The 20335-nt window shown below is 32.9% G+C and overlaps 1 protein-coding gene across 2 annotated transcripts; it reads left to right on the top strand.

Moving 5' to 3' along the window:
• The first annotated feature begins 9184 nt into the window (after nt 1–9184).
• On the top strand, nt 9185–13123 carry LOC108344212 (receptor-like protein EIX2). 2 transcript variants are annotated; one of them, XM_052866704.1, is made up of 2 exons: nt 9185–12525; nt 12693–13123. In XM_052866704.1, the coding sequence occupies exon 1, from the start codon at nt 9211–9213 to the stop codon at nt 12520–12522; it is 3312 nt and encodes a 1103-aa protein (XP_052722664.1). In that variant the 5' UTR covers nt 9185–9210; the 3' UTR covers nt 12523–12525; nt 12693–13123. The 2 variants fall into 2 exon arrangements, with proteins under 2 accessions (XP_052722664.1, XP_052722665.1); XM_052866705.1 differs by having other exon boundaries at nt 12647–13123.
• Nucleotides 13124–20335: the final 7212 nt, after the last annotated feature.

Genomic DNA, 20335 nt, shown 5'->3' with positions numbered 1-20335 from the left:
AAAAATGAGTGTATAATATGAAGTATGATATCTGACAATATGTTTAATTTATTGACACCAAAACGGGTTATTGTCAATTTATGATTAAAGAATGAACATGATTGAGTTAGGTGGATAAGAGGGTATGAATTGTTGATTTATGAAATGTTGGAGTGGATATAAGAAATCATTACTTATGAAATGATGTTTGCTACTGGGAGTAGTATGTTCAGTTTATACCATGAGAGCTTGATATGAGCAAAGTAACACCCGAGGTTTATGAAAGTAGGCAGAAAGTGGTCTGACCATAAGGCTTTGACATAAACATATGATTCGTAAGGTTTATGAAAGTAGGCAGAAAGTGGTATGACCATAAGGCTTTGACATAAACATATGATTTGTAAGGTTTATGAAAGCAGGCAGAAAGTGGTCTAACCATAAGGCTTTGACATAAACATATGATTCGTAAGTTTTATAGAAGCAGGCAAAGAGAGGTCTGACCATAAGGCTTCCGAATATAAGACATAGTATACAGGTAAGGCTTAAGGAAGCAGACAGAGAGAGGTCTGACTATAAGGCTTCAGAAAGTAAGACATAGTATACAGGTAAGGCTTAAGGAAGCAGGCAGAGAGCGGTCTGACCATAAGGCTTCGTGAGTAAGCATGGTATACTTGTAAGGTTTATGAAAATGAGAAAGATGATTTTGAAGAAGTTAAAAAAAATGAATTAATAACATCGGGATAATGGTATTTATAAATTACAGAAATACATGATTGAAACATTTATATTATAAGTAAGCTTAATGATTGTATGATATGGTTGGCTTACCCTTATTTGTTTGTGTTATGATCATATAACTCATGTTATATGTGAGCAGATAATGTTGCAGATGCGGTTGAAAAAGCTTAGAGATGATGAGAGAGATGCGGGGAAAAACTTTCAGGGATTTTTGTAAAAAGAATAAATTTGCATTGGAAAAATATGTTGTGTAAGACTTATAAGTTTAATTTCGAATTTATGTTAAGTAGTGAAGACTATTTGTTTAAAGTTTGTAAGTTTGGAATTTGTACTTTGGAAGAATTGAAATAAAGTTTGATTGTTTATATCATATATCAAATTAATTTAGTCTTTACTGCCAGTAATACCCTTTAAATTATTTGGGTGTCACATCAACAATCTCAACAAAAATCGCACTGATGAATAAATGAATTAGACTTAAAGTTGTGCAAGGATGACATCTGTTAGAGCTAATCTAGCAGTTTTGATTTTCTCCTTGAGAAAGAAAATATCTTGCTTTTTGAATTCACGAAACAAGGGCGTGAAACTGCGGCAATATTGATACCTCGATAAAAAAAAATAATCAATTTAAACTGTAGAGTGATTTATGAAAACAAAGTATGAGTGACTTTTGTGCTTGGACTTCGCATACAAAAATTTAATTCATTTTTGCACATTACGCTTTGTCAAGTTGCAATTACTCTAGTTTTTGTTTTTTTTTCCAGTATTTGAAATTACAAATTGCATATTCACCAGAATGCCCTAAATCATATTCATTCAAAGAGTCTAAGTTCCTTTCATATGGACCTCTTGCTTTACCAAATTCACCTTCCCCATAGTAGTAATCAGAATTCCTAAGTTCATCGGCTACAAAGACATCAGACCAAGGTGACGATTCTCTGAGAAACTCATTATTGTCCTTGCCATTGTGGAAATTGAGGGTTGTGAGTGTGTGGGTGATGGAGAGAGAATGAAAGGTCTGACGGAGGGAAGGGGGAGCGGAGAACGATGTAACACTAGGCACCCCCAAATTTCTTTCATATAAAAATTACAAACCCCTCGTCATTAATATCCTGATTGCCATGTCACAATTAATTGTTTGGTCAGTGTTGATGGATTGACAAGTGTACCAAATCCCACAAGTAATATAAAATGGTAAGACCAAGTATCGTATCCTAGAAGACTCTCGACACCAGACAGTTGTGTGATAACTCGATTAATTAAAACTTAAATAAAACGAGATCATTGGTTTAAGATGCAAAGACAGAAAATTAAATATGAATGCAGTTTAATCAATAGCGAAATAGCACAGTGATAAACAGATATTGTTTAAGATTAGATGAGTATGTTGTTGGCATTAGATTTCACCAAATTCCCTCTCATGTATGTAAGAATTCTTCTTTATACATTAATGTCAACGTCACTCACTAAATCACCTAAACCCGATCCCTCGACGAAATAGGCCTATCCTTAATCAATAGTTCATGCAATTCCTAACATTCCTAGTAATTAAATGTGAAGATCAACAGCTTAAAGACGACCAAGACTCATACCCTCATCCCTGAGCAATATTACTCTTGGGAGAATTCAACAAGAACCTGAATTGTAAGGAATCTCCCGGCACTCATGCAATTCATAAATCATGCGATGAATGAGTTAAACAACGCATGTAAGAAGTACAGATGAATTACTCATGCAATTGATCACCACTACATTGTTCTCAAAGTTGTTGTTGAACTTGCGAGACATTCTGGCACTCCTTTGGTGGCTGAGAAAGCTTCTTTGTCAAAATCTCCAGTTGTTGAGTTATAATCTTGTTTTGAGCAAGCGGAGCATCATAAGACTTTAAATGTAGAACTCCTTTAGATTTTGATGGAGCTATCCTTTCACTGTGCATCTCATTTTCATTGGTAGTCATGTTTTTAATTAAATCATAGGCTTCCTCTAAAGTCTTGCATTTGATATTGCCTGTAGCTAAGGAATCTAGCATCAATTTGGTTTGTGAACCAAGACCTCCAAGGAAAATAATGACTATGTTTGTTTCATCAAAACCATGAGTATGTGTTTTTCTCAACAAGCTCTTGTATCTATCCTATGTGCCCTAATGTCTCTTCCACGCCTTGTCTGAAAGAAGAGATTTCTTGCTTCCCTTTGTTGATCTTTGACTGTGGGAAGTATTTGCTTAAGAACTTTGTAACCACATCCTCCCACTCAGTCAAGCTATTTTCAGGAAAAGAGTTCAACCATAGTTTAGCATTGCCTCCCAGTGAGAAAGGAAACAAGCTCAATCTAATAGCATCATCTGGAACTCCATTTAGCTTCAAAGTATTACAGATCTCATTAAAAGTTGTCAGATGCTCATATGGACTTTGACTTTACAGTCCATTGAATTGGTTGCTCTTCACTAAATGGATCAACGCAGGCTTCATCTCCATACTTGCAGCATTGACCCTCGGTTTTGCAATGCTATTAAAATTGTGAGGGCCAACAATTGTTGCATAATCTGCCAAAGTACGCCTACCACTACTGTTGTCCATGCTTTCCTGATCAGATTGTAAGGCCTGTGAAATTCTTTCTAGAGTTCTCTAGATAATCTCTATCTTCTCGACCTTTTATTAGTCTCTAGTCTTGCGAGAAGAGGTTCAGAACTTTTGTTGCTCCTGGTCCTAACTGTATCCTGCATAAACTAGACACAAAACCCTAGAAAACACTGTTAGAACAAAAATAAAAATAAACGTCACTAGACACAAATTAAAAATTAAACAAAAATTAAAAACAAAAATAAAAACAAAACAAAGTCAAAGTTAATCAAGAATCACACAAATAGAATAGTTTAAATCGTGAGTCACCGGTAACAGCGCCAAAAACTTGTTTGGATTGACAAGTGTACCAAATTGCATAAGTAATATAAAATGGGAAGACCAAGTATCGTATCCAAGAAGACTCTCGACACTAGACAATTGTGTGATAAATCGATTAATTAAGACTTAAATAAAACGAGATCATTGGTTTAAGATGCAAAGACAGAAAATTAAATATGAATGCAATTTGATCAATAGCAAAAGAGCATAGTGATAAACGGATGTTGTTTAATATGACATGAGTATGTTGTTGGCGTTAGATTTCACCAAATTCCCTCTCATGTATGTAAGACTTCTTCTTTATGCATTAATGTCAACGTCACTCACTAAATCACTTAAATCCGATCCCTCGACGAAATAGGCATGTCTTTAATCACCAGTTCATGCAATTCCTAGCATTCCTAGTAATTAAATGTTAAGATCAACAACTTAAAGACGACCAAGACTCATACTCTCATCCCTGAGCAATATTACTCTTGGGAGAATTCAATAAGAACCTGAATTGTAAGAAACCTCTTGGCACTTAAGCCTTGCACAAGACGCCCAAGCGTCGAGCCTCCGGTGCTCAAGCGCCTCAAAAGGGGCGCCCGAGCGGTAAGCGGTGGTCTTCTATGCCCAAGGCTCAGAGATGACCACCAAGCTTCGTGCATCCGGCACTCAAGCACCCAAAAAGGGGCGTCCAGGCGGTGAGCGACACTCTTCTACGCTCAAGCCACCAAAAAGGGCGCCCAAGCTTCGAGCACTCCTCCCTTCTAGTGCTTTTCTAGTCCTTTCTGAGCTCCATCTCCGTGGCACTTCATTCCTGCTTTCCATATTATATCATTTTCTATCAAAACAAGGGAAATTAGTCATAAAATCATTAAATTCAACCTCAGCTCTCTTATTCACACAACTTAATAGAAAAACATGATTTCAAGCAAGTTTCTAAGCAGAAAAGGGTGCATTTAGTATCAAAATTACATCACAGATAACGGTGTTTTCAACTGTTATCAGTCAGCATGCCATGACACAATAAATTTAACGTCGTCCACTGAAATTAACGGCAAGGTTCCAATTGACTCAATTTTACAGAAACAGGAACCTAATTATTTTTCTCTCTCTTCTATTAACGCCGTTTGTACGAATTTAACGGAAGAGATTTCATTGATATAAATTTTATTAAGTAAGGACGTAATTGACGCACGTTTTAAAGGATGGACTAATTTTACATTGTCAAGCGAAACTGGAGACAAAACAAGGTATTAAGCCTATAAACAACTATTAATATATGGACATAACTTACTAAAATTTGAACAAAATGCACAAGCACGTGAAAAAAAGAATATATACACACACAAGATATAACACGAGAATCTACCTTCTCAAACTCTGAAAGCATGTCCACTATTAGGTCTTGCCTTGGACAACCCCAAAATTCTATCATTGATTTAGGAAAAAAAATCTCATTGTCAGCGAGGTTGCTCTTAGTTCCAACAGGCTCTGGGAGGAAATGGTTCAAACCTTTGCGAGCAAATTTCAACAATATAAAATATCAAATTAATCTTCAAAAGAACCAAGAAACAATTGTCAAATGTGGAAGGGCTTATAGTCATCCAAATGAATCAGTCAAAGCCAATAACATATGTGAAAAACAAAAATTCCTTTTAAAGGTTATAAAGCTTGAGGATGAAAATAACTTGATCAAAACGTCACATTTAAATTTGCGATAGATAGATTCTTGAGGATGAAAATAAGAATAAATTATGATAGATAGATAATGTACAATTTTCATATTACAATTATATATATATATATATATATATATATATATATATATATATGAATGAATGAGCACATTGATTCATAAGAATGAATGATTTTGTCCTTTCACATGAGGAATGTACTGGACAAAGGAACACCACTACTTTAGAATATAGCATTTAAATTAGAGAAAATAAAGTAGAGCAAGAAGTAACATAAATCATACCAATTATATAATTCATAGATTCAAAGATGAAGGAAAGAAATAAGAAATAGTTCTTGCTGCAAATATCAGTTTCACAAGAAAGCCGAACTCACAAAGTCCAAAGCCTGACAGAGCAACCAGGGGAACTACAGAGAGAGGGCTTAAGAAATTATAAAAGTAAAACAAATTACTCAACAAAATTATTTGTAGAAAAATCACTTGCACAATGGTAAAAACCCTATCTATTAGTGTAATTGGAATTAATCATGATCACTAACTGGGAGTTATCAAAAGAAGGAGGGATTAGTACATTTCTAAAAGAATTAGAGCTAGCTGTGGTTCAAACAAGAAAAATAGAAACATCTTTAAACATCCAAAAGTATAAGTATTGCATGGATAATCTCAAAAAGTTCAATGTATGTGACTACAAGATGGAAGGAAAAACAATTCAAGGATCTAGACACGAACCAACCTCACTACATTGTGCTAAAGTCCACTGAATCCAACAACAATTTGGAGGGTCGAAGCAATGATAAGTGTGCCTTGTGTCCCACGCATTATCCTCTCAAATCTCTGCATATTTATCACTAATCAGATAAACAAGGATCAGTAGATCGAACAAGAGAGCCAAAACCGGAGAGCCAAGATCAAACATAGTCTTACCTCGACCTCGACCTAAGATTGGTCAATACGGGAGCGCGTTAGAGCACCTCGACCTCGCTCAACCCACAAATTCCTTGACGCCTTCACCTCGACGCTCAACCAAGCAGGAGAAGATGAACATGAAGCCAAGTAGGAGAAGACGAACACGAAACAAGCATGAGAAGATTGTGGTGCGAGGAAGGATTTGGGGGAAATTTTGACGAAGGTGCGGGGGAGGGAGGTTAGGGTTTAGACATTTTTAGATTAGATGGACGAATGAAGCAGCGGGGGAAGGGATATGAGTTGGGTGGAAAGTTTAAGAAAATTATAAAAAATGTTACCTGCGGTTCAGGCATAAACTGCCGGGAATTATTTGGGGTTTTTAGAACCACCGAAAAATAACCTCTCCTAAAATTAATTATTTTTGTAGTGACATTAGAACTAAGTGAGTTTCTTTTATTTTAAGTGTTAGTAAATTATTAAAACTTGACTACAATGTAGTGTAAGTTAATGTTAAATTTGAATTTAATATATTGTTTGATGAACAAATTATGTATTAAATATTATTAGACAATTTAATGTTAATGAATTTCATTATATTAGTTTAATATTGAATATGTTCATTTTATGTTATATTGATTATAAATTGATTGATGAAATGATAATATAAGAAATTAATTGTAAATTGATTGGATATGTCAAATGTAATAATGATGTTTTGTATAAAAGTTTTTATCATAGGTGTATAATGTATATAATAAAGCCTTATTTTTTAAAAGTATATATTATGATAGGTGAACAATTACTTATCATAATATATTTGACATATTATGATAGGTGAGAAAATTATGTCATAAAACATTACATATTATGATAGATAAACTCAATTGCATCATAATAAATTCGTTATATTATGATCGATAAGTGAAAATCTGTCGTAATACATTAGACTTATTATGATAGGAGACAAAAAAATACGTCATAATATGCAAAATCTATTATGATATAATTTTCTTGTAAGTTATAAAATACACATACCTGATATCCAGAACTATAATGTTATCATACAAAACAGTTTTTTCACTAGTGAAATTATAACCTATAGATAAAAAAAGCCATCAATCCATCAAATCAAATTCCAAGCTAACAAAAGTACATGTTGTGAAATTATGAACTTAAGTACTTTGTATCTACGCTTAGCCAGTTTGTAAATAAGAGTATATTCGAAAAGAAATTGCAGTGATAAAAGGAATATACAAACATCTAACGAATCGACAACCCATTAGACAGAGAATTATTTATGACTTAGAATGGTCTAAATATAACTAATGAAATATAAGATATAAGTGGTTGAAACCTTATAGTATAAATAGATTTATAAAATTAAATTGATGAGTTTAGAATTTATTTTGTAATAAAAATAAAACAAAATTTGTAATTCCTGAATGTCAAGGTTGTGGAATGATTAAATATATTAAAAACAGAGAGATTCCCTGCGTTTCTCAAACTGTAATTAAATGTTTTTATCTTTAAAAAATTAGAAATTGAACTTAAAAAGAGGGATGCTAAGGCTTGGCTCCTCAGGGTTATCCTGCGTGGTTGAACTCCTTTTTTATATTATATTTTCCACAACTAATAATAATGTATTGATGTGATTGAAGTGTTTAATTTTCTAACCCATATTTTACGATCAGAAGACTTGAAAATTCAACAAATAACGTATTTATTGATATTGATGAGAGCCAAGCTAAGAAGACTTGCTAAGCTACGTTATAAATACTGAGGAGACTCAAGCTAAGAACACTTGAAAATTCAACAAATAACGTATTTATTGCTATTTATTGGTATTGATGAAACCCTTTCTCTGAAGTTGACAGCGGAATTTGCGTAGAAATTCAATTCTTTTTTATACTTTAATTCTGAAAAGGAAATTAAAACTACTGACATTTCCAAATAAATTGTTTCAAAATTATTATAACATTTTTTTTCAAATCATCATCTTTCAAAAAATATTTTAAATGATGAGATTTTGTAAGTGTTTAATAGAGATTGCATGTTTATAGAACTTTGATACCTAATTTAGAATCTAATAATTGTTAAAATAGTTAATATAAAAAATCAACTTATATTCTATTTCACAAATCAAGTATAAATTTATATTAATACTAAACATCATTTTAAATATTAATAATTTTTAATTTATAAAATTGTGTCTTAATTAATATAATGATTAATTTTTTTCTCTAAATTAATTATTATTTAATAATTTTCATTTAGTGATTAATTAATCAAATAAAGTCACATGGAGATACAGTTGACAATTAAAGACAAAGCATTACCTCAAACATTCATGATTCTATTTAATTTAAATTTTTGGATTTAAGGGACGATGGTAATTAGAGGAAGTAATAAATTAAGAGAGACAATGAAAAATGAAATAATTTAGATTGAGGAAAATTAAGAAAAATATGAAAAGAAATTTTTTGTAACTAATTTGATTAATATAATAAAATAAATTTAGTTGTATATTAATATATATTTAAGAAATAAATTCTTTAAAATAATTTTTTAAAATTAAATTAATATAATTTTAAGGTATAAAAATTATATTTTAAACAATAATATATTGAAAGAAATTATTTTACTTGATATGACGATTTAAATTAATTACTTTTATTTATTTATTATTTTGTTATTTTAATATAAATTTTAATTTAATTATTTAGGATTTTAAATTTACGGTCTTTTAAGGATTTTAAAGGGAAGTGATTCAACAACAATATTTTACAGTAACGTATGACTTTACTTTTTTATAAAGTATTTAACTTTATTTCTATTTCTAGTTATGTTATATTCACATTTACACTTACATTGCTAATATCCCATGTCAACGAGGCACGGTAGGATTTCTTAACTCAGATGTTTTTATATACTACATTAGTGTTAACACTTTCTACTCACTTATCCAAACATCATAGACTCGAAATTCATATCTGGAGTTATTCAATGGACAGTTATTTCATCAGGTTTTTGTTTGCAATATCAGTGTGGTTTTTGCTTTTCCAAGTATCCATTCTTGGATTCATCTCTCAATCACAGAACTCACACGTGACATGCATTGCGAGGGAAAGACGAGCACTTCTGAACTTCAAACAAAGCCTCCCAGATGACTATGGCATACTGTCTACATGGAGGAATGATGAGAATAATGGAGATTGCTGCAAATGGAGAGGCGTAGAATGCGACAATGAAACAGGTCATGTACTCATGCTTCAGTTGCAAGATTTGAGCGGTTTCTTTAACCTCACTTCACTGATTGAATTGCAAAACATTCAACATTTGGATGTAACCTTCTGTGATTTCAGTGATAGTCAGATACCTGAAAACATGGGCTCCTTCAAAAACATGAGATATCTCAATCTATCATGGTCGACTTTTGCTGCTAGTATTCCTTATTCTCTGGGAAATCTCTCAAAGTTGGAGTATCTTGATCTAAGAAGCATTTATAGTATTCGTGGAGAAATCCCCTCTCAACTGGGGAAACTAACGAGTTTACGATACCTAGATCTAAGTTATAATTTTCTAAATGGAGGAATTCCTTATCAACTTAAAAACCTCACCCAATTAAGGCATCTTAATCTTTGGGAGATTTCACTTTCTGGAGCAATACCGTTCCGGGTTGGGAATCTTCCTTTCTTGCAAACTCTTGGACTTGGAGGTGAGTTTGGTCTATCAATTAAGGATGCAAAATGGCTATCTTCTCTCTCTTCATTAGATACTCTTCGACTGAGTTCATTGCCTCTTGACTCCTCTCATCACTGGCTAAAATCGATTCGAGAGCTTGTTCCTAACTTAAGAGAGTTGAGGTTAGTTGCTTGTAGTCTTTCAGATCATAATATTTCATCTTTGTTTCATTTTTATTCCAACCTTTCTACTTCTCTTTCCTTCCTCGATCTCTCTGGAAATATGCTGACACCATCAACATTTTCATTGTTACTGAACCTTCATTCTCTTATGATCCTTGATCTCTCCGAAAACAATATGACATCATGGATATTTCAAGGAAATTTAAACTTCAGCTCTAAACTCCGAGAACTTTATCTATCAAATTGCGGCCTTCCTGATAAAAGTTTTCTTGTGCCATCCGCTTCAACAAGTAATTCTTTATCTTCTCTTGTCACTCTTGATCTCTCCAATAACCTATTGAAATCATCGACTATATTTCACTGGGTTTTTAACTTTACCCCCAATCTTCATAGCCTTAACCTTCATGACAACTCATTAGAAGGTCTTTTTCCAAATAGATTTGGAAATGTAATGAACTCTCTTGAAGTTCTTACCCTAAGCTCCAACAACCTGCAGGGTGACATATCTTCTCTAGGGTATATATGTACATTGCATGATTTATACCTTAGTAGAAACAACTTTAGTGGGAAATTTTCCAGTTTTATTCAAAACTCTTCACGGTGCAATAGAAAATTTCGAAGTCTAGATTTATCTGATAACTGGATTACTGGCATGCTACCTAATCTTTCAGGTTTTACATCTTTGAGCTTCTTAGATCTTTCCAATAATCAGTTATGTGGAGAAATACCGAAAAACATTGGGTTACTACAAGAATTGGTGTATCTTCACTTAGAGGAGAATTACTTAGCGGGTGATATCACTGAATTGCATCTAACGAATTTGTCAAAATTGGTGGAATTAGACTTGACAGACAACTCATTGTCTCTAAAGTTTTCTAATACTTGGATTCCACCTTTTCAATTGTTTAGATTGGGACTAGGTTCTTGCAAACTGGGTCCTAGTTTCCCGAGTTGGCTCCAAACTCAAAATCGCTTAGAGTTTCTGGACATTTCTGATGCTGAGATTGATGACTTTGTGCCAGAATGGTTTTGGAATAAGTTACGGTTTATAAGTCGGCTCAACATGTCTGACAACAATCTTAAAGGTACAATTCCAAATTTACCAATCAAGCTTACTGGTGATCCTGGAGCATTCATATTTCTAAGTTCAAATCAACTTGAAGGTGAAATTCCATCTTTTTTATCACAAGCTTTCACATTGGATCTATCCGGCAATAAGATTTCAGATTTAAGCATGTCCTTGTGCAGAAAAAGCACAACCACATCAATGCAAACTCTAGATTTATCAAATAATCAAATAACGGGACAGCTGCCCAATTGTTGGGAACATTTAAAAGGTTCATTAATATTTCTCAATCTCAAAAATAATAAATTGTCAGGAAAGATTCCACATTCTATGGGTACTCTGGTTAATTTGGAAGCTCTGGTACTACGAAACAACAGTTTGATCGGAGAACTACCATTCACATTGAAAAGCTGCACTAAATTAGCTGTATTAGATGTAGGTGAAAATTTGTTGTCCGGTGCAATACCTTCATGGATTGGAGAAAATATGCAATCATTGAAAATTTTAAGCTTACGATTAAATAACTTTTCTGGAAGTGTTCCAGATCAGATCTGCTATTTGAGGCAAATTCGTCTCTTGGATCTTTCAATGAACCACTTGTCAAGAGGAATTCCAACGTGTCTGAGAAATTTGACAGCAATGATGGAAAGGGGAGTAGTTGCATTTGGAACAGAAAAGTTACGCAGAATGTCATCTAGATCTATTACCTATGGAACGGAAGACACTAACGTGTTATTTATGTGGAAAGGTGAGGATCATGAATTTTGGAATGCTGAGTATCTTCTGAAGAGCATTGATATCTCAAGTAATGAATTGACAGGAGAAATACCAAAAGAGTTAGGGTATTTATTTGGATTAGTTTCTTTGAATTTATCAAGAAACAACTTGAGCAGAGAAATCCCTCGAGAGATTGGAAATTTAGATTCGCTAGAATTTCTTGACTTATCAAGAAATGATTTATCTGGCAGAATTCCCTCTACTCTTGCCAATATTGATCGTCTTACAGTCTTAGACTTATCAAACAACAATCTGAGTGGAAGAATCCCTTGGGGAAGGCAGTTGCAAACCTTTGAAGCCTCTAGTTTTGAAGGAAATATTGGTCTTTGTGGTCAACAACTTAACAGAAGTTGTCCCGGAGATAAGACAGCAAAACAGCCTCAAGGAGAAGCAGTTGACAGTGAAAATGACAATTCAGATATCCATGGAGGATTATATATGAGCTTGGGAATGGGGTTCTTCACAGGCTTTTGGGGTTTACTAGCATCAATTCTACTTTGGAGACCATGGAGATTTACTTACATCACATTCTTGAACAGACTGGTGGAATATATACTTCTAATGGTTGAACTGAACGTTGCAAAGTGCCATCGGTGGCTCGAAGGCTAGCAGGTACTTAATGCCAATAACTCGATATTACCCCTCATAACATTCTTACAGTTGCATACTTTTTTTGCTAGACTAGATTTTCAGTTTTATTACTAAATTTTAGTCTCTAATTTATCTCCTTCAGTACACGAATAATGCAAGTATTCTGAATTATATCGCCAAATCTGCAGTTTATGGCAGATAAACTTCAAAACTTCTGTGAGAGATGAAAGCTACATGAATTATTGAGGTCTGCAATGTAATGCAAGGTTTCAAGAAATTCATTTCGTTGTCTGTTATTGTATAATGTATTGGTAATTTCGATTATTTGTTTTTATATTTTAAGACTATTAATATTTATAATGTGAAGATTTTGCTTTTTATCTTGAATAATGAAGCTTCCTAATACTACTTTTTATTAATACCCATTTATCCTTCCCTACATACTAAAATGTTAAGTGATATCTCAGTGCATTGATTTTTCGTATGTTTTCACAATTATGGGTCCATCCCCTGCACTAACATATTAGTTGCTTCAGCTTTCAGTCCCTATTGTTCTTTAACAATTTACAACCTCAATGTTATTATGGAAAAGATGTATCGGTCAACTAAGCCAACCAAAGTATGGAAAATTATTATGGTGAAGGCAGGCTTTCCACAACTAATAATGTTTTGATGTCATTGAGGTTCTTACTTTTCTTACCCATCTTTTGGATTAGAAGACTTGAAAATTCAACAATGTTTTGATTGAAATTGACAAAACCTTGTTGCCAAGAAGAATAATAATACTTTTACATACAAATTTTTTTTATATTTATTTGGTTAAATATATTTTTAATTTTTTTTATTCTTTTGAAAAATTACAAAAAATTATTTTTTTATAATCATTTTATTTTTGTTAAGTTTGTCAAATAAATATAAATGAGTGTCATCCTACCTTAATTGTATATTAATTGGGTGTATATGGGTTCTATATGATGTAACACTCTCACTAAAGTTAAGCGTGCGTGTCCTTTGGGTGGAAGTTTAACTCTTTTATTTTAGCTCTCACATATTAAATTCACTTTTTTAAAAGGAAAGTAAGATTACCGACATTAAATTAAGGTTATTATAACAATTTTTTTTTCCAATTATTCATCTTTCAAAAGATCTATTTATATATTGATAATTTAATTACGTGACACAAAAATGTTTATTGACCTTTTAACCTTTCCTCAAACAATTTTTCCTAAATTCCTATAAGATCTCTTCTTTTACACTAACCGAGATTATACACAATTAAAAAAATTTAACTAAAACTAATACAAAACTAGACGAAGATATTTCATTTTCTGAATTTCAATTTATGTTGGACGTTAAAAAACTATTTATAATAATAAATTATTATATTATAGTAAATGAAATGTTTTTATATTTACGATACTAAAATTACATTTATATGAATAAAATAAAAATAATTATATAAAAAATCATTTAAACAAAAGTTAACATGATAAAAATGGATAACAAATTAAAAGAAATCGTAAAAATATATATATATAATTAAAGATATGGTTAGAAGAAAAGTACATTAGAGATCTATACGGTATAAGATATTTTTTATATTTATATTTACGAAAGTTAGTAGCGATTAGATAGCATGAGTCAACTGATCCGACCCAACTATGGAAAATTAATGCGTTAAAGGCAGTCATTCCATAACTAACAATGATTAAAGTGATTGAGCATTTTAATTTTTTAACCCATATTTTACGATTGGAAGACTTGCTATTGATATTCCACAACTACTCTATCAATGTAAACAATAGTTATCTTTGGAAAGATAGTAAATAACTGAAATGTGATATGTTTGGAAATTGATAATTACATGAAGTTGAAAATTGTTACGTACCCTACTTTATTTACAATTTTTAATTAAAGTTTCTATTAAAGTAGCTTGTAAACATAATGTTAAAGTAGCTTAAAAACTAAGTGTCTGTTACATTTACATACTAGTTTATCGTAAATAAAACATCTCTTATAATTTCTAGTATTATTGTATACTCCTTTTTGATATTTTGTCATAGTTTTTGAATGGTTGTTTTAGTTAAGTTAAAGTTTCTGATGCATTGTGGTTCGGGTTGTGAAAGTGAATTCTCTTTGGGTTATTAAGCATGTTGAAATTCTAGGCTGATGAGTTGATATGGTGTATGTGTTTTGGTGTAGTTATAATAACAATTATAGTGTTTAAACACTGGAAACTTCCTGAGTAGAAAAGGGTTTAATAACATGTGGATAGAAGCTGATATATTTGGGTTTGGATGCTGTTTTTGTAAGTAATATAGATTAATTATTATGACGTTAAGTTGCTAGAATTTATAGAAACTGTTTTTCTTTGGATTAAGGGATTAGAAAACTACTTCATGTGTGGCGTTAATTCTTGATTAGGAAGTTTTGTTGGATTTTAAAAATTGTTGAATGTACAGGGCGTTGGTGATTATTTTATATGTTTTTTGGTGCAATTTAAATAAGCATATGAATTTTTAATTTCATGAAAATCCAGTTAGAAAAAATCGAAGTGCGGTACATTTTGAAATTAAGATATTCAGTTTTATTTTAATGTTAATTTGATTTATGTGAAATAAGGTGAATATGATTGATAGAATTGAATGACCTGTAGTAAATTGTCAAATTGATATGTGTAAAAAATAAAGATGATACAATTGAAAATGTTCATAATTATGATAATTTATGGTAGGAAAATATCTTTTTAACAATTTTTTGATAATAATTTATATAATATTTTATGATCGGTCTATTTTAAATATACAAATTAATAAATATACAAATCAATAAAATATTGACATATTTATTTTTAAAAAGTTATTAAAAAGGTTATTAACATAATCCTGATATTATAATATGAATGAATTTTTGATAATTTATAATATTATAACATGAATGAATGTTTGGTACGTTTCTTTGGTTTAATATAAATATTAGGAATGATTGTTCCTGGTTTAATATAAATATTATAACAGAATTAAAGGAAATAGGTTTCATATTTTCGAGTACAGTGCGTTTCAGTATTGAAAAGAAATTATATTTTTAAGATTTTAGTGTGCAAATTCTGGATTGATTTGGTTAAGCATATGTGTTGGTGGGTCTCGTTGATGGTATGATAGTTTATTTAAAAAAGCTTTTAGATAAGCATGAAAAGGAATATAATTGTGGGTGTGCGTGAAATATATTGAATAAAAGTGGTGCTCTAAGACAGTACGTACAGTGTTTTAATTTGAACGTTTGAATATAGTTTTCTTTTTCTTAAAACTGACGCATGGTAGTGTGTCTTGTGATAATTGGTTCTAATTATAAAATTAATTACAATATATTTGGTATGGACTGTTTAGAGTTTTTAGTTTGAATATGAATTAGTTAAATATTTTAGGATTTAAAAATATGGGCTGAAAAATTATGTAGGGAGGTGGTATAACGTGTCTGGTTTTTCTAGTTATTGGAGTTGTATGGATGGTTTCTGAATTCTTTGAAAAAGCTATTATATGTGAACTCACTAGTAAAAATATGGGCTTTTAACGCGCTATATACGTCTCGGTTTTACTGAAACCGAAGCGTATAAAAGCGCGGTGGCATAATTGTAAATTTGGGGAAGGAGATATGCCTTGGTTAAGATGGAACTGAAGCCCAAGAGGTCTACTACCTCGGCTGACTCAGAAATCGATGCCCAAAGCACTGCCACGTTGCCCCTGCTGTAATGTAAATCAACTGACAACTTTTTTAAATTCAGCTTACTGCCTCGGTTACAGTCAGAACCGAGGCGTAAACGTTGCCATCTGTGCTGCTCCTCTGCACATCCTCTGCACATCCTCTGCACGCAGTTGATTGACAGTCATACTGCTTCGGTTATCCGCAGAACCGAGGCAGAAAGGTTAAGCTATGGCATCGTAGGGTTTTAACCGAGGCATATAGCTATTATATTTTTTATTTTTTGTTATTTTCTGCTAGTATAGGCACCGGTTAGTAGTAACACCCGAAGCCGAAAGTGGATACGACTTCAGCCTTAAATGAAACCGAGGCATATATAGTTTTTTTGAATTTTTTGAAAGATATTTAGGCATCGGGGTTTGGTAGAACCGCGTTAGTATCTCGCCTACGGCCTCGGGTTGCTGTAAAACCGAGGTAATATCGTTTGTTTTATTTTTTCCAAAGCGATTTACAGTTAGTCTTCCACCAGAGTTTTCTCTTCGACCAGCCCTTCTTTCTCTTCGACCAGCCCTTTGATTCCTCTCCGACCAAAGACCAAAGCCAAACGCGAACTGCTCCGTGCATCCACCAACGCGAACTGCTCCGTGCATCCACCGCCGTTTCGATTTTTGTCGCGAGTGGCCTCTGTCGTCTTCTCCGTGCATCCACCGCCGTGCCGCTACAGTTCCACCCGCTCCTTCACCTCCATTGTCTCCGGCGAAGCGCTGTCCAGGTTGGGTTGCTCTATTTCTCTCGCGAACAGTAGGAGTATTCTCTCCAAGCGTTGCTTCTGCCATCGTTACCGCCTCTCCACTGTCGCTCCACTACCTTTGCTGCCGTTGTTTGCCGCCACGGTAAGTTCTTTACAATTTCATTTGTCTGTGGTGATTGATATTTGTTTGAATGAAGAAAGGAATGTCTGTGGTTATTGATATTGGTTTTTTTCCTTGATTTTTTCCCCTTGATTGGAATTAATTTTCCCCTTGATTGTTTGAATGAAGAAAGGAATTAGTGATTATGTATGTAGTGCATCAGATTTTCGATCCATGCTTGGCTTATTTCTTAATGTATCGAGACAGTGGTGGTAGTATTTTTTGGCGTGTACGTTGGGTGGTGGAAGCTGACTATTCACGAAATGGGACCCAAACTTGGAACAGCGTCAAGTGTTTTTTGTTTGGTGGTGGAAGCTGATGATATCTTTCCTTTGTTTTTTGTTTTTTTTTACTTGCCTTTGCTGTCAAGACAAAAATGATAAGCTTTGAAATTTGTATTCTTTGTTATTGTCTTTTGTGTATGAGATATCCTTCTGTTTTGGAAAATAATACAAAATGTAGCAGACAAATCATACAGAGTGAGAAACCGGATAGAGAGAAATTGAATATTTTTTGTTTTTTCTTCTCACCATTTCCTTTTAAATCAAGAGTCCCATTTCTCCAACCATTTTAGGGTGTCTCGCATGTGGAACTTGGAATAATGCTTGAGAACCTCACATGCCAACTATCACATAATTCACAAAAAATGAAACAAAATGGGACTTACTCTGTACAATTTTAAAAAATAGAACCATATTGGACGAAAATAGAATCAACATTGGCATGCGGATACAGAAAAATAAAAATTAATTATTTAGAATACACTATGCAGATATTCTGAATACACTATTTAGAATTTACAAAAATAAAAATATGAATTAAAAATTTAACATTAAATAAAAATAAATTAAATAACATATAAGGAAAAAAATACTTTTAAGTCTTAAAGTTATATTTACCAATTCACTTATATGAGTCATTCTAATTACTTCTAATTATAATTAAATAAAAAAAAATACTCTGAGAGTGGTAAGTGGTTAACAAAATTAGGTAAAGAAGTAACAGGTTAATTTAAGAGGTTGGAACGAAAATGCACCTTATCAAGAGAATAAAAGATATGAGAATTTTACTATTTAAATGGGGTAATGCAATTTACAATATGAAAAACTCTAAATTAACTCGTAACTAAATTTAAAATTTTAATAGTTATGAAAAACATTTCATAGTTGCTTTTAATAGTATTTGATTGATATTTGTCTGTGTTGATTTTAATAGTCCTTTGCTTTTATTTGATGTTGTATGTAGCATATGTAATTATTTGCTTGTTTGGATATATTCTTGTTTTTAATTAGCCTTAGATTCCCGTTTGAGATTCAATATAGAAAGGTTTAATACATCATTTGATCCCTACTTTTGGGGGTTTTGTTCAAAATGGTCCCACCTTTTGAAAAAGTTCAGTAAAGTCCCATATTTTGGTTTAAAATGTTCAATTCGGTCCTTTTCGTGGACGGCGTTAGAAACTTAACAGTGGTGGTGCTACTGTGGCGAAATTTGAGTGAGCTGTCATGTTTTGATGGTTACGTGGCACTGTAAATTGGGGAAATATCCTAAATTGGGGAAAACCCTAAAGTTTTAATAACCCTAAACCCTAAATTAGAATCAGAAACCCTAAATTAGGGAAAAATCCCCAATATCAAAACCCCGACCCTCAACCGGTTAGTCTTTCTCATATTTCCCTCCAACAGCACCGCAAGGGACTAAGGGATAGGAAAATGAGACTTTCTCTTAATGTTGCAAGGAGGTTTTTTGGTTTGCAAGATATGTTGGGCTTTGACAAAGCTAGCAATACCGTGGAGTGGCTGCTGAACCAAGCAAAAGCTGAAATCAATCGTCTAGCAAAGGAGAAAAAGAAGTAGAAGAAGAGTGTTCACCGTAGTTGCTGTAGTGCTGATTCGGAATGTGAAGAAGGTGTGTCTAGTCTGGATGAGGTTGCAGGGAGTAGAAATGAAGAAGAAGTAGGAGAAGATTGGGGATTTTTCCCCAATTTAGGGCTTTTGATTCTAATTTCCACTTTAGGGTCCCCAATTTAGGATATTTCCCCAATTTATAGTGCCACGTAACCATCAAAACATAACAGCTCACTCAAATTTCGCCACAGTGGCACCACTACCGTTAAGTTTCTAACGCCGTCCACGAAAAGGACCGAATTGAACATTTTAAATCAAAATATGGGACCTTACTGAACTTTTTCAAAAGATGGGACCATTTTGAACAAAACCCCCAAAAATAAGGACCAAATGATGTATTAAACCATATAGAAATTATTTACTATCTCCAGATTTTTATAAACAAATGTACTTTTTAAAAATGAATACAAAGGAGATGGTAATAATAATTTATAAGTATTGAATCTTGAATTGTCCGGCTGGACAGTTTAAGAAGAGTAATAACTTTTTATAGTTTATTATAACATATCAATTTTAATATATATGTCTTAAATTCATGAAAATTTACTGTTGTGTTTTGTATTGATCTTCGGGTGCATATTTGATTGTGATTTATAATCACTTTCATTTCGTGTAACCTAAAGACCAATGCGAAATGCTGGCAAAATTTCGTGAAATTTAAGATATGTTGTTTAAAATTGATATGTTTTATAAACTAAAAAAAGTGAATTTTCTTGAATGGGATAGGGTCACACCTTGAATACAAACACGATCAAAGTGATCATTCAAGATTATTGAAATTGTGTAAACAATTTCAGTAAACATGCGTACGGATAGAGGGTGGATTAATTTACCACGCATCAGCACTGAGTACGAGAGAGGGGTAGAAGACTTTATAGAGTTTGCGCAACGTAATGCGAGTAGAAGTGGTGATGATGAAGTCAAGTTCAGATGTCCCTGTGTGAACTGTTTGAATGGGAGGAAGTTGAACGCAACTGATATTAGGGAACATCTTATCTGTTATGGTTTCATACGAAGTTATACAACATGGATATGGCACGGCGAATTAACAGACTTTCCAACTGTCTCTCCAACTGAAAATGTTTATGATTCCACAATGGATATGGAAGATCAAGCAGAAGAAGACAACTTAGAGGACATGATCCGCGATGTTGGCGTAGAAGCTTTTGCCCAAGCGCATGTGTATGAAACGATGTCCACTGATGCAGAGACTCCTCTGTATGCGGGTTCAACTAAGTTCACACGGTTGTCAGCGGTGTTAAGGCTCATGAATTTAAAGGCGAGCAATGGATGGAGTGATAAGAGTTTTACAGA

Source organism: Vigna angularis, chromosome 8 (genome assembly GCF_016808095.1).
Source record: "Vigna angularis cultivar LongXiaoDou No.4 chromosome 8, ASM1680809v1, whole genome shotgun sequence".
Taxonomy (NCBI): Eukaryota; Viridiplantae; Streptophyta; class Magnoliopsida; order Fabales; family Fabaceae; genus Vigna; species Vigna angularis.
The sequence above is the reverse complement of the archived record's forward strand: the minus strand, read 5'-3'. Positions and strand labels throughout refer to the sequence as shown.

Excerpts from the sequence above, each read along its gene's own strand:
- LOC108344212 (XM_052866704.1), top strand. The coding sequence starts at position 9,211 with ATGGACAGTTATTTCATCAGGTTTTTGTTTGCAATATCAGTGTGGTTT.